This window comes from Sander lucioperca, chromosome 4 (assembly GCF_008315115.2).
Source record: "Sander lucioperca isolate FBNREF2018 chromosome 4, SLUC_FBN_1.2, whole genome shotgun sequence".
Classification (NCBI taxonomy): Eukaryota; Metazoa; Chordata; class Actinopteri; order Perciformes; family Percidae; genus Sander; species Sander lucioperca.
In genome coordinates, this window is record NC_050176.1 from 17,475,341 (window position 1) to 17,489,502 (window position 14,162).

At 40.0% G+C, this 14,162-nt stretch overlaps 1 protein-coding gene across 1 annotated transcript; it reads right to left on the reverse strand.

Moving 5' to 3' along the window:
* Positions 1-1,101: 1,101 nt before the first annotated feature.
* Positions 1,102-14,089, reverse strand: LOC116042866 (somatostatin receptor type 5). The gene is made up of 3 exons (XM_031289285.2): positions 13,958-14,089; positions 3,410-4,239; positions 1,102-2,271 (listed from the first exon to the last, which is right to left on the reverse strand). Exons 2-3 carry the CDS (start codon positions 4,172-4,174, stop codon positions 1,546-1,548), a joined length of 1,491 nt encoding a protein of 496 aa, XP_031145145.1. The 5' UTR covers positions 4,175-4,239; positions 13,958-14,089; the 3' UTR covers positions 1,102-1,545.
* Between the last annotated feature and the right edge of the window lie 73 nt (positions 14,090-14,162).

Consider the following 14,162-nt stretch of genomic DNA (forward strand, 5'->3'; position numbering starts at 1 on the left):
TACTTGACCAAAGCTCTGACAACATTGCTGATAATACATCTTAATGGCAACACTGATCATAGGAAACAAAAGCAGTAATTTGGCAAAATGCTCTAGTAATACAACCTGCCTTTCTGAGATTTCACTTAAATAAGACATACAAATATAGAGTTCACAATTCACTACAACACACACACACACACCCTGACTATTTCAACCAATCATCATAACCAATCAATAAGCTTTACACTGACCGTATTAACATAGTAACTATGAGCATAAAGCATTGACGCACGACACTTAAGATGAATGCACCAGGGATACACACTGTCTATCTAATGAGTTAAAAGAAAAAGAATCTTCTTGTCTCCTTCATAATTATAAAAAGGATTTAATGAATAAATACAAACATGATGGTCTGTTTTCTACACCGGGTGTGCAGTTTTCTCACTAGCATATTTCAGATTTGATGCAAAAGTACCTCCCCTAAAGTTCCAGTTACACAGAAAATACTCTTTAAACCTGCTTCTTCCTGAAACCAAGAAGGGCACAAGCACTATTTTTTTTGTGCTGCCCATCTTGGGTAGTAAGCTGAAGCAAGTTGTCAGCTACAGTTGACCTTAAAGTGAGAAGATACTTAAAAATACTGAAGAAATGCAGCGACTGAGTTACATCTGTGCTCAGCTCCATGTATGTGTGCTTAGGCACGCACAGTATTACATTTGTTACACAAAAGCTCAACAAAAGCACTAAACAACAAACACTAAAATGTGTTTTCGTAAAAAACAACACTACAATTATCTTTGTGGGTTGTTTTTGTAAAAGTAAACACAGCATTTTTCATTTCACAGTGGGTCATTAGTTACCTCCCACTGGGATATGATTCATACAGTGCATTAGACATTTCAGAACAAGTTGTTCCTAACTCAAAAAACAGTACTTGTGACAGTCCTTTTCAACATTATTATTGAATAAATAAATATAAAAAAACAATATTTAAAAAAATAAATAAATATATGTGGTTCTAGAATGAGTCACACCAACCATACATACAGGGTGACATCAATCATTAATGACCTTTTTGGTGTAACACCTGGGCTATGGTCAGTAGCCCTCATGTTAATATATTTAACATACAAGTTTCTGAATGTCTGTAGACTACTTGCAACAATAACTCCAAACTGTACTTCACAATACTTGCAGCCAGTGATACAGATCAAATATTTAAAATGTCTTATTCCAACTATTCAGTTTTCCATTTGATTTCAATCCAACATGGTTAACATGCCTACTTTCATATTTTGTCAAAGTCACATTATTTTAGCATTCTTGCACCGTGGCAAAAGTAATTGCACTTATTGGGAGACTATTACATAATGCAAATTTCCATTGGGGGAAAAAAAGAACTGACCCCAACTTCAAAGATTTGCACAAATTTGTAAAGTAGTCACTCCACATGATCTAACACTGTAATGTAATCTGTAGTTTGTAATATTCACAGCCATTTCAAATATCTGAGAAATGAATCAAATGGCATCTTTGGGGAAACAGAATTGATGTAATCTGTTACAGATAGCTGATTTCAAGCACTTTGTTATCTTCCAAGCATTTTTCCGGTTGTGACCTGCTGACGATGCTTTTGCTGGCCATAGAGGACGCTACCTTAGCAGGATCAAAGCCTGGGCCTTTCTCAGCCAATTCTCCATGTTTGGAACTCTGACTTGGCTCCGGCTCAGGTTTACCTTTCTGCACAACCTGTGTCTTTGAGACCTCTGTTACTTCACTTTGGTTTCCATTTTGTGATTTTTTGCATATTTCACTCATCTGTATGTTCCCTCCTCCTGTTCCATTGCCTTCCTCATCTTCTTTTTCACCACAATCCTTCCTATGTACATTTATGACTCCTTCACATTTGTTTTGTGCTTGGAGCACGATGCCGCCCCACTCCTCCGTTGGTCGCTGTACCTCAGTGCCGACCCTGTCGTTGTTCGTCACCCTGCGTGAAGTGCCGCACAGGGCCTTCCTGAAGCCTCTCTTGAAGTTGTCGGACAGAAATCCGTACAGTATGGGATTGGCACAGCTGTTCGCATAGGACAGCACAACAACAAAAAAGTAGAGCCCCCGGAAGTCCCCAGGCAGGACCATCAGGAGGTTGACGATATTCAGAATGTAGAATGGTAGCCAGCAAAGGACAAACACTGCCACCACGACAACCACCATCCTGGTGACTTTACGTTCTGACTTCCTGCGCCGTGAGGACGTGGCCTGCGCCCGCTTTCCAACGCTGCGCACCTTTGAAAGAAAAGACAAAGAACCCATCCTACTTAAACACTCATGTTCACTGGTAAAGGCTCAGAAAGGCTAAGAAAGAAAAGATTTTCACAATTTTGCCATTTCGTCTGCTGAGTTATCCCCACCTTAGATTTACAATACAAAAGTGAATGTAACTTTGAACCACTATGTACTTAAGAAATAGTTTGTAAGGAAACTGTTGACCGTCATGTCTGTTTATCTAAAGCAGATATGACATTCTTCCTACAATTTTATACACTTTACTGTTTTTTAGTGCATTAGAGGAATTAGAACATTATGGCCTCCTTTCCTACTAGGTTTTCTTTAGCAAAGGTGGTGTTTCCTGTTTTATTCTTGGAATGCATTACAGTGCAATGTTGCTATATCACATTAAATACAATATGCATGAACATTTATGATGTAAGATACAGAAAAAGTATGATTGAAACAGTAAAATAGTATATAACTCAAAATATAACCAACACTAAAATGATATTTCTGAAGGTAGTGAGAGGAATGTTGCCTTTATTGTGTCATATAATGTGGTGGATAATTACTCTCTGTTTTTCCACTGAATCATACTGTGGCACAGTGTGCTTCTCCATTATTTCTGTACAAATATTGCTTTGGTACAAGAGCCCTCCAACATCGTTAGTGATATCAACAGAGAACAGTCCAATTAAAAAGGATATTTGTGTGACTGTGTACCAATGTGTTTGTGACAAAAGATGTTGCTGCATTAAAGGGCTTCTCTGCACTGTAGCTTAATTTGGAAGGATTTCTTTGTGAGTAGTCAAAAACAGCATGTTTTGGTAAAATATATTCAACACAAAAATAATGTAATGCAACAGAGTTGGAACGTGGTATGAGCAAATTAAGGGACCCCTGATGTTGGAAGTAAAAGTCCCATTTATTTTTCCCCCTAGAAAATGTTTTGTGACTCACAATCGGAGTGATTCTACATGGTGGTCGTACATAACATAACTATGACAACATAAATTATATTACATTTTAAGGAGAGTCTCATGTTTCTATTTTAATTAACAGGATATTTTTTAAAGACAATTTTGAAATGGGAATTCAGAATAGGGAAAATCATTCACATGACAAAACATCTGTATCACTGTAAATGCTGTACCTTGATGACGATTAGCAGGTAGCACAAGCAGATGACCAGCAGGGGGCAGAAGAAGCCGACGGTGCATGTGTACACGATGAAAGACGTCTTCCACACTTCTGCTGGCTCAGGCCACACAATGCTGCAGTTCCCATCATCCTTCAGCACGTCTGCAAACACCACCACCGGCAGCACCACCACAATAGACCCCGCCCAAACTGTGGCACTGATTGCCTTAGCTACACGGGGCCGCCGCCACCAGAAGGAGCGGATGGGATGCACCACAGCCAGGTAGCGGTCCACTGACATCACGGTCAGGCAGAAGATGCTGGTAAACTGGTTGATGGCATCCACTGTCATGACCACACGGCACATGAGAGAGCCAAAGGGCCAATAGAGGAGAGCGTTCTGCACCGCCAGGAAGGGCAGGCCCAGCATGAAGAGCTCGTCTGCAATGGCTAAGTTGAGGATGTAGATGTTGGTGACGGACTCGTTTTTGGTGTAGTTGACAACAACGTGGATGACCAGAGTGTTGCCTACGAGGCCAACAACACACACTATCGCATAGATAAGAGGGATGAAGATCCCAGCCAAGCCAGGGAGGGATCCAGGTTTCGGTTTGGTGCAGTTCTGGCAGAAGAAAGCGCCGTCGCTGGTGGTAAAGCCGAGAAGTGGTTCAGAAGTGGTGGAGAGGAGCAGGAATTGGGAGTAGGGGGGGATGGAGTTGTTGCTCCATGTAGCTGCAGGGGCTTCCTGAGGCAGCTGGGTAGACTGGATAAGCTCCATGGAGGCTTTAAGGAATACGCGGCAACAAAAGTTGATAAGATCCCATCAGTGACACGTCAAAGGCCCTACAAGGCAAAGCAAAGTTAGCACATTTCATACACATGTGTATGTCATACACGTTACATATTGTATTAAAGGAACACACAACTTATTGGGACTTTAGCTTATTCACTGTATCTCCCAGAGTTAGATAAGTCCATACATACCCTTCTCATCTCCGTGCGTGTTATAACTCTGTCTGACGCACCCACCGCTAGCCTAGCTTAGCCCAGATCCTGGAGGTAACCGGCTCCAACTAGCCTACTGCTCCCAATAAGTGACATAATAACGCCAACATTTTCCTATTTACATGTTGTGATTTCTATAGTCACAGCGTGTACAAAAAACAAGTACACATGAGACACAGCCATCTTCTAACCGTATACAAACTGGGAACTATATCCTCAGAAGGCGAAGCACTGCTACTTCTGCTACTTGGGCGGAGTGATTTGCTCGCAGCACCTGAGAAGCCTCCACAGAGAGTAACAACGGTGCTTTTCAGGTGTTGTGCTTATCACTCTGCCCAAGTAGCAGTGCTTCGCCTTCTGAGAATATAGTTCCCAGTATGTATACGGTTAGAAAATGGCTGTGTCTTATGTGATCTTGTTATTTGTACACGCTGTGACTATACAAATCACAACATGTAAATAGAAAAATGTTGGCGTTATTTTGTCACTTATTGGGAGCAGTAGGCTAGAACCTCCAGGATCTGTGCTAAACTAGGCTAGCGGTGGGTGCGTCAGACAGAGTTACAACACGCACAGAGATGAGAAGGGTATGTATGGACTTATCTAACTCTGGGGGATACGGTGAATAAGATAAAGTCCCAATAAGTCAGGGTGTTCCTTTAAAGTTCTTACACTTGCTTTGTCCAAAGTTAAAAAAACATGATTAACCATAATAGTTAATTGTTTAATTTTGTAAAAGAAAATTAAAGTGGTAGTTTGACATTTAGTTGTTTGTTTTTCCCCACTTACTCAGATCAGTGAAGCTTGCAGAATGCTAAACTACTAATCAGCTAAACAATCCTCCTTCCATTACAACAAAAACAAGCCTGCACCGGAACAAAAACATAATGTATTTTGTCCTATTAGTACCAGACTTGTTTATGAAGCCATCCTGGAACTTAATAACTAACATGCCGTACGCAGGCACACCCTCATCCCTCACAGCGATGGTTAATAACTGGTGGTCTGATAGGAACAAAAATGTACTGACCTATGGAGAAAAAAATAACAGAGGCATGTCCTCCACAACCTTGACTTAAATGCATTAATGCACTTGTGAGTTATATCGGAAGAGAAAAGGGGGGAAAGCAGGAAGAATAATTTACATTGTTACTATAACTATACTATAACTATATCAACAAAGGGAATATTGTACAGTGTGTTTGGTTAAACAATCAGTGTGATTTTTTAGTTTTCCCTTCGTAGAGTAAAGGCTTTAATATTGCAAGACGAATGCATGGTAAAGTAGGTATTGGATTATCTTGGTTTTATTTCTAACTAAAGGTCAGCTAAGAAGGAAATACCACCACCTCTGAGTTATCTTCTCTGTTCAAAAACAAATCTTGGTGCACATGAATCTTTCTCATTTCTAATGTGAGATGTTCCTTTAAAACGTATATTTTATTTCTAGGTTGCATGAGCCAGTAGCCGGAGGTCTGGGCATCAATTACTTAATGCAATTTGCCAGAGGACAATGTATATGCTGGGCAGGTGTGAGATTACATGAGCTACTTAATGCTTCAAAATATGCGAGGACACGCACTCGCATAATTCAGTGAATATAGCCTACAATATCGGGTTTTGATGCAACTTTAGATTTATTTTAAGATTGAGTCTGTTGATATGAGCACCTGATATGGTCCTACTCTGATTCGGTGATGTGTGGGTGGCTGTGAGCGTTTCAAACCTGATGTTAATTTATATCAAGGACAAAATATCATGTTTGACAATATGTAGCTGCGCAACTTTCAGGTAGTCAATGGTGTGAGCTAAATACTCTAAACTCCTCTAAATTAGAGGAAGGTAACAATGAATAAACTGTCCTCAATCACTGAATGTCAAGGTGAACTTGAATGGAGCAGAAAAGCAACTTGGCAAAACTTTTCATAGGAATGTAACTTATAGTAAGTCCTCAAAATAAATTAATATTACAGTGTGAAGATGGTTTTGCAAACAAATTAAAAATCAGCAAATACACAACATGCACTGCACAACACTTTGTATACATTGTTCAATCTAGACTCTGAAAATAACAAGGTTGACAGATTATTTTATAGCAGATGAATAAAATATAAAGGTGCTTAGTCCACATGGGCTTACAAGACAAATATTTCATTATGTGGATATCGAAGGAATCTCTCAAAATCATGCATTGTATATGACTCATTGGACGGTATTTTCTGTGTAAATATTATTCTAATCCAGCCTTGTGAGTCATACATATGTGGGATGTTAAAGTTATTAGGATATGACTGATGTATAGTATTTTAATAATTCAAGTCATTGCAATCTATTTTCAGCTCTCAAGCCTAACTACATATAAAAACACGTTTGGTTATAGCATCCACATTTATAAAGCAGAGCAACATTGAATTAAAAACTAGGTGTTAAGACATTTGCTTGACCTTAGTCATGCAGTTATAATAAAGAAAAACTCATTAAAACCTAATTTGTAGCAGATTATGCATAAGAAAAGGAGCATGTACAAAATATGAAGGATGAATCCAAAATCGCAAAGCAAGCTGTGGATTTCTGCAGATCATAAATCATAACAATGCCAGCCTGGAGGATGGAGATACAGGTTTATCACCAAATGACCTGAATCCCTGGACCAGCTGGTATGATCAGGAAGGGGAAAATGACCCCCCCCCCCACCCTTGAATAGTTACAAGAACATAAAGATGGAGCTAGAGTGTGCAACACATACATCTTTTTCTAAATCATATGTGATTACAGGAACATGGAAAGGCTTTTCACAAAAATATCGTGCAGAAAAAAATGTATATAAAGTCACCAAATGTCCAAAAAATCCCTGACACGTCGGATAGCTCACTTAATCACAAACACAATTCCCTATGTGCTCCTGATTTCCCAAATGTGCAGCACAACACGTTCCATTTTAATCTGGGAAACACACAATAGAGCAGACAGACAATCTGTCTTCCTAGAGTGCGTCAACTCTTTTGTCTGCCATTCTATGGCCAGCTCGAAGAATAAAACTTCCTGGTAGATGTTGCTATGGCAATGTAAGGTCAAACCAAGACCTAAAAGGCCCTGTACGGAGCAAATGAAAGATACAACAACAAGAGAGTTCAAATGAATGCTGATTGAAGAGCCAGTGCTCTTTACGGTCACATACAAAGGCAACAATGACATCCATTGGCCATTGTGTGTGTGAGTGTACATTTGTGTGATACGTGCCTGCTGACTGCAGATACTGTAGGTCTGGAGATATCAGTGAAACTTTGATGTTCAGTGTATTTAAGAGCTGATGCTACCGTTCTTGTTGCCATATGCTCATTACAATTTAACATTTTCAGTTTCAGCAAATTTGGCAGTTAGAAGCTGGGACATTGGGACATTAACAACCAGAGTACAATAATTATTTTGGCATGAAATGTAGTGCAAAGTGAACATTCAGATCTATAGACTCTCTTCTGGGATCTCTCTCCCCAACCCTGAGATCTATTACATAAACATACAGTATCTTGATACGGCTCTTAGTAAATCTTGCATAGCCAGGCCCTTCTCTAATACAGACATACGAAGCTTAAAAGTTAGTTAAAAAGGGAGCAGACAGACACAGTGGGGAGCTGTTGTTGTTATTCTTTAATAAAGTGACACCGAACACTTTACAGTTTGTACCTGAGCAGAGAAGGGGGCCATTTCTGAAGGTGTAAGAGGGAACATTTTAAACTAATATCTAATCAAGTGGATGTCCAACATTTCAAAGGTCTTATTAGTCCAAGTCTCTTATGACAAGGTTTCCTAGTGACAAACTAAGTAGTGACAAACCGACAAAGGATTATCACCCAACTGCAGTTTCCTTTAGCTCTATTTGAGCCTCATTCCCAACTGCAACAGGCAGCTGCTTTGAATAATAAAAAGATGATAAGATGAACTGGATGACCTGGCTGTGAGCCACCTGTCCAGTACCAAACCCTGCATAGATAACGTTAGCTACTAGCTGATGAACATAGTGGAGTATTTAGCCATGAAAGAGCCAGATATTTTGAGTTGTTGTTCTCTCAAAAGTGAATAATGGACTTAGCTCAGCTAAACACAAACATGATTTCAATCAATCAATCAATAAATCAATCAAAGCCAATGTTAGAAGGGGGTGTCAGTGTCACAGTCTGTCTCTCTGTCCTCTTCTCTAGTCACATTTCCAATTCCACAGGCCAGTTCATTACCATTGTCCATCCATCCTCCAGGTGTCCTTGGACTTTTCCTCCTCCCCCCCATCCCCTGACTGCCCCGCCCATCTACACACCTGTTCCTACTTTCCTTATCAGCCTTTGCAGTGTCCTTTCCTTCCTCGCCCACCTGCTCACCATTTTCGCTAATGAGACCATTTGTACATAAACCGGCTCATTTTCACTTGTACTCTGTCAGTTCCTCTGGGTTGCTACCTCCATCTGAACCTGCTTGTCTGTTTCTGTAAGCTGATTTCATGATTAAATCCCTTTTTAGACCATTTGCATTTGGGTCCTTCCCCTGTTGCCTCGCACACACCAGCCATGAGGTTTATAGCTTGTTGCACTGTGAGAGTTTGAACTAATGATTTTAAAGTGGCATTTAATTATAAAAGTGTGCATTCCTGTCTGATACAAAGTCTGTTGTAACACTGCTGTAGGCCACTAAATTTTATATAAAGGCTTTAAAAGATTGATTTGTGTCTGGATCACCCACATTGCATGGACATCTGAAATTAATGTGCTGAGGCAAAAAAGCACACACTGGGTTGTATGCTTAACCTGTGGGAGCTAGCGTGGCTGTAAGAGGTCAATGCCAGCTGTATTTTTTTTCATAAATATGAATGGGGAGCTAAATATGTGTGACTCCAGCCACTGCAGTCAGGAAATCAGGAGCAAATAGGACATTTTTATTAAAGGCCCTGAACGCCCACATAGGTGTTTTGAGTTAACCTGGCTGATTAGACCTCTTCCCAGTGGGACTGTGTGGGTGCGTAGAGGCTGATTGATTGACATCTTCCTGAGTCTCTTGTTAGCTTTGTTGCACCAGTTAGGGTGGGACAAATGACAGCTTTACCCTCCTTATTGGTAGAAAAGATTTGTGACCTAATAAGTTCCCATCTAAGCTCTGGCCCACTTCAACTTAAGCAGTGGTCTAATCAGCCAGATCAACTGAAATCAGCTGAGCGTGTGCTCAGAAGCTTTAAGATAGGCTTTGTTGCCAATCAACATCTCAACAGTAATTGTCCCTTGACAAAAAAACACTCTAGCTGTGTGTATGTGTGTGCTCACAGTCGACATGTTTATGCCCTCACAAAAAGTACCAGTGCCTTTACTGACGACGCCGTTCGCCATGGTTGCCACTACTGCTGGATAATCCACCTCTCTCCTATGTTCATTATATTCCAAACACTTGTTTTTTGTCCACGGCGTTGCTGAATACATGACTTCCATGACATGCATGCTCATGACCCCAAACCCTTCACTGGAAGTAGTGTGTTTTGAGGCTAATTGCATGGTGACGATTGTTTGGAACACAAAGAACAAGATCCATAGTGGAGAATCTGGGTTGCTATGGATTTCATTGTACCTATATTTGGAATTTGGGCTGACTACAGTCTGCGAAGGAGCAAGCTGTACAAACTTTTTTCAGAGTGTACTTTCAAGCCTACAGGGGGTTATCATTTCATATCAAAAGCTGCAGTGGGTAGGATGCCATAAAACGGCTGGATTTAAAGTAGAGTGCAACACTCCTCCCCTATACCACACAGGCATGCTCAGAACAGCCAAAAGGAACACTCTCTCTCTCTCTCTCTCTCTCTCTCTCTCTCTAAAATGAACTGTGATTGGCCAAAGTCTCCTGTCATGTCTCAATTTTCTTAAGCCTGGAAACAGAGCCAAGAGAAGGTGCAGTTTTCTCTCCGACCACTTAAATTACAATACGCTGAAAGATTATTGTGGAAATTTTGCCCAACGATGCAAAAGATTAAGTGCTGACAGTACTTCTTCCACAGAGGTGGGGCGCTCCTTTAAAAGCAGTTTCACACTGCTACAGCTGTGATGTTTACAGAAATTACATATTTGCTGTCGCCAATTCTGTCAAGAGTATTGAGCAACCAAGTGTATGAGCTTGAACAGGCCACATTTCTGGTACCTGATAAACCTCTCATACATATAAATAAGCCAACATTCAGAGAACATACACATTACGAATACATCTTTCACAACCACTCAGCCTTTGAATACATTTCAACGCTTGAATTTTCTGAAAACAGTCAGTACTGTTATATCCAGACTGTGTGTATAAGAGGCAACCACATGATTACATGGTTGATACTGGGGGTGAAGGGCTGCTTCCTCCTCACTGAAAACTCTATTGATGTCTGTGTAATTACCTCATAATAGATCGAGCCACAGCATATAAAATGAAATAAATGCCTGTCTGCCACACATTTTGTCATTGTCATTTCATGCTGATTGCTCAAATCATTACTATTACCTAAGTGGATTTTAGGCTATGTCCTTTGTTTTGTTTACAATCTACCTGCTCTGTAACAAAAAGTTGACCCCTTTTGGAGACCTTTTTTTTGACACTGAATGGATTTGCATGGCATTTTAGCAAACATTGTGTAGCAGTTAAGTGCTTTTTGCTCCCCTTATGGGTAATTTCACTAAGCTGCCACTAATACTTTACATTAATAGTCATCCCGTCACCCTTTTTTCACATGCTTTACACACATAGAGTACACCTGATCAACCATATTTAATGCTACAGGACAGAAAACCACCACCTCCACACATGGCTGCACCCATATCCTCCAAAACATACATACACACACACACAAACACACACATTCGGTATAAGCATTCACACACTGAAACCTGAGACACACTACCGTATCTGTTTATTATGTATCACCTAGCACTTAAATACTCCTGGTGTCTGCTAATAACATGAGATAACATTTAGGCTTGCACTAAGAGTTGCGCTAATGTATGTACTGTACATGGTAAACAACATTATTTGTTGCATGTTAGTGGGCTGATTATGTCTAACAGAGCTGCTGGCTGTAATCTTAGTCTTGTTCAAGGGTGACTTCTAAGAAAGCGTGGTACCTTTAAATGTTAAATGTAATTTGGAATAAATAACTGAAAAATTGCTGTACAAGAGAAGACAAAAAATACACTATGTACAATATGCCTAGTAAGTAATTAGTAAGCAAATGGAATATGCCAGTCTAAGCAAATGTGATGCTTTCATAAACTTGCCCTGAATTGGCTTGAATGAGGTTTTTGAAATTTATTTTAAAGTGAAAAAGCCATCAGTACCCCCCTCACACACACATACAAGGATGTTTCTTGCAACAGAACACCATGCACTCAGTAATTAACTTGCTGCAAATTATGCTAAAAACTCAAAAGATGTGATCTTGTCACAAAGAAGATGCCCTTTAGAGGAAGACAGTGGACTAATTATGTGTATGTACTGGTCATTTAGCTGAAATGTGATCCACATCAATGTTTTTTTGTTTTTTCTCTCAAACGATCCTACAAGAAAGTATCAGTGGAAGAGAGATACACCATCCGCTAATTGACAATCCATCAGTTTTATTCCCCCCGGGAGTCTACTTCCTCTGCTGCTGTCCAATTAACGGATTTGCAGCAATGGATCAGGTCTACATCCCTGCCACAGCTCGGAGTCTGCCTCCACACTTTTCATTACAAAGACTGACAAGAGCTCACAGATTAACCTGAGCTTGATCAATACTCCTCAAAGCTTGTCATGCACATGCGGACGTGCACACACAAACGCACGCGTAGAACGTTTTCGAATGCGGTTTGCATTTTACAAGCCACACACAGGCAAACGTGCACATATGCATACACACAAAGATAAACGTACAAACGTGTGCTCACATGCACACACTTGAATGAGTCATTTTACCCCGAGTGAGAGATTAGAGGTAAGACATGATGAAGCCTTTGCAGCAACCAAATAGAACACAAAGTACATTTTTAGGAAGATGAAAGGTGTTTTTTTTTTACGTTTGACTTTATGTTACGTTAAGATGTAATGTCTCAGTCCTTAAACACATACAGGTACAATTAACTCCTCTGCCCACACGTGTCCAAAGAAATAAATGTAGGCCTATAATTACAGGCCAAATTGGACAGATGAACAGAATAAGATTAAAAGCTACATTAGAGTGGATATTTGCCACTTAAAGCTCCTGTGTTTCCCCAGACAGATACAGTATGAGAGAGAAAGAAGGGTCACAAGAGGTTAGATTATTTTTACTCAATTGACTAATCCATTAATTTAAGCAGTGATACTTTACCATAGGATCAAATGAAGAGAACAACGAAGATACTGGATATAAAGTATATGTTCAGTGTGTTTCTTATCAGGTGGGGATGTAGAGGGTTTTACATTAATCATTATTCAAAATTATATCCTTCCTCTCTACCTTTCCTTCTTTCTTTTTCTCTCCTTATCTCACACCATTACCTTTCTTCTTCTTTCTCCTCTCTCTCAACTCTAGTCTCTCCTTGTTTCCTCTGCTCTTTTTTTCTTCTTTTCTCGCCTCTCCTCCATCTCTGACCATAATCTTCCCCCCTCCTTCCCATTTCATTTCCTTTCCTTTCCACTTCTCTCTAGACTCACCTGCTCTCATGAAAAAATGTTATACCTTTCTTTTTTTCTCCATATCCATCTCTCCATTCCTTTTGTCTGATTTTCCAGTCCAGTGATTCCTAACCATTTTTTGGTCTGCGACCCCTCAAAACAAATCAATGTCAACTTGTGACCCCCCATCTCATGTTGTGGACATGAGTTGTGAGCAGTTCAACCAAAAAGGGATTTTTCCCTCTCAGGATGATTCATTTGAAGGATTTTTAAAGGCAGTCGGATCTTAAAGTATCCAGTATTTCTCAATAAAAAAAGCAAAAATATGTCATGAAAAAAGTAATTTGTGCAACAGAATGTTTTCTAATACCTTACTTACATACTAGTAGGCTACTACTGTACTACTGTACTTAACTGATTTGCATTATGCTTGATACTGCTTGTGTGGCTTAATTTGCACATTAACTGTGTGTGTGTGTGTGTGTGTGTGTGTGTGTGTGTGTGTGTGTGTTAGAGTTTCTTTACCCGTGATGAAAACATCAAAAACGTATCCCACCAATACAGAATAACAGTCTACTTATTACATATTACGTGGACAATATATCCTTCATCAAAACACACTGAATAAGGGCTTCTGTAAATCGACAACCGATTCTAAAATGTAATTTAAATTGGCATTTGGATACTCACACAGACAAGAGCAGCCGTATGTGTACCCAAGTTTGGTTAATTAAAAAACGACGCGCTATCAGTCCATGAGGCAAATTCTGGGAATAAAAACTCAGGCTGTGCTTTTACTAAACAATCAAAAACCTCGTTTAATCTTCAATGGGCAGTTCAATATGAAAATAACCGGAGCACCGAAGACAGCAGAGCCAGCGATCACACGTTTGAAAACAATAAAAAAAGAACTTACCACAATCCACCTAGTCTGAGGTGTGTTTGCATCGGAGTCTAGTTGAGGTTAAATTTGCCTAAATTTGACTTGTGAACTGTCGCGATTACAGAGCTCCGTCTGTGTGCACAGAAAGCTGGGAGAACAGCCTCCACCCCCAAATCTCTACACACTTACACACACACACACACACACACACACACACACACACACACACACACACACA

Excerpts from the sequence above, each read along its gene's own strand:
- LOC116042866 (XM_031289285.2), bottom strand. The coding sequence starts at position 4,174 with ATGGAGCTTATCCAGTCTACCCAGCTGCCTCAGGAAGCCCCTGCAGCT. Across the intron at positions 2,272-3,409 it reads ACCTGCTAATCGTCATCAAG|GTGCGCAGCGTTGGAAAGCG; the intron begins GTACAGCATTTA and ends TTTCTTTCAAAG.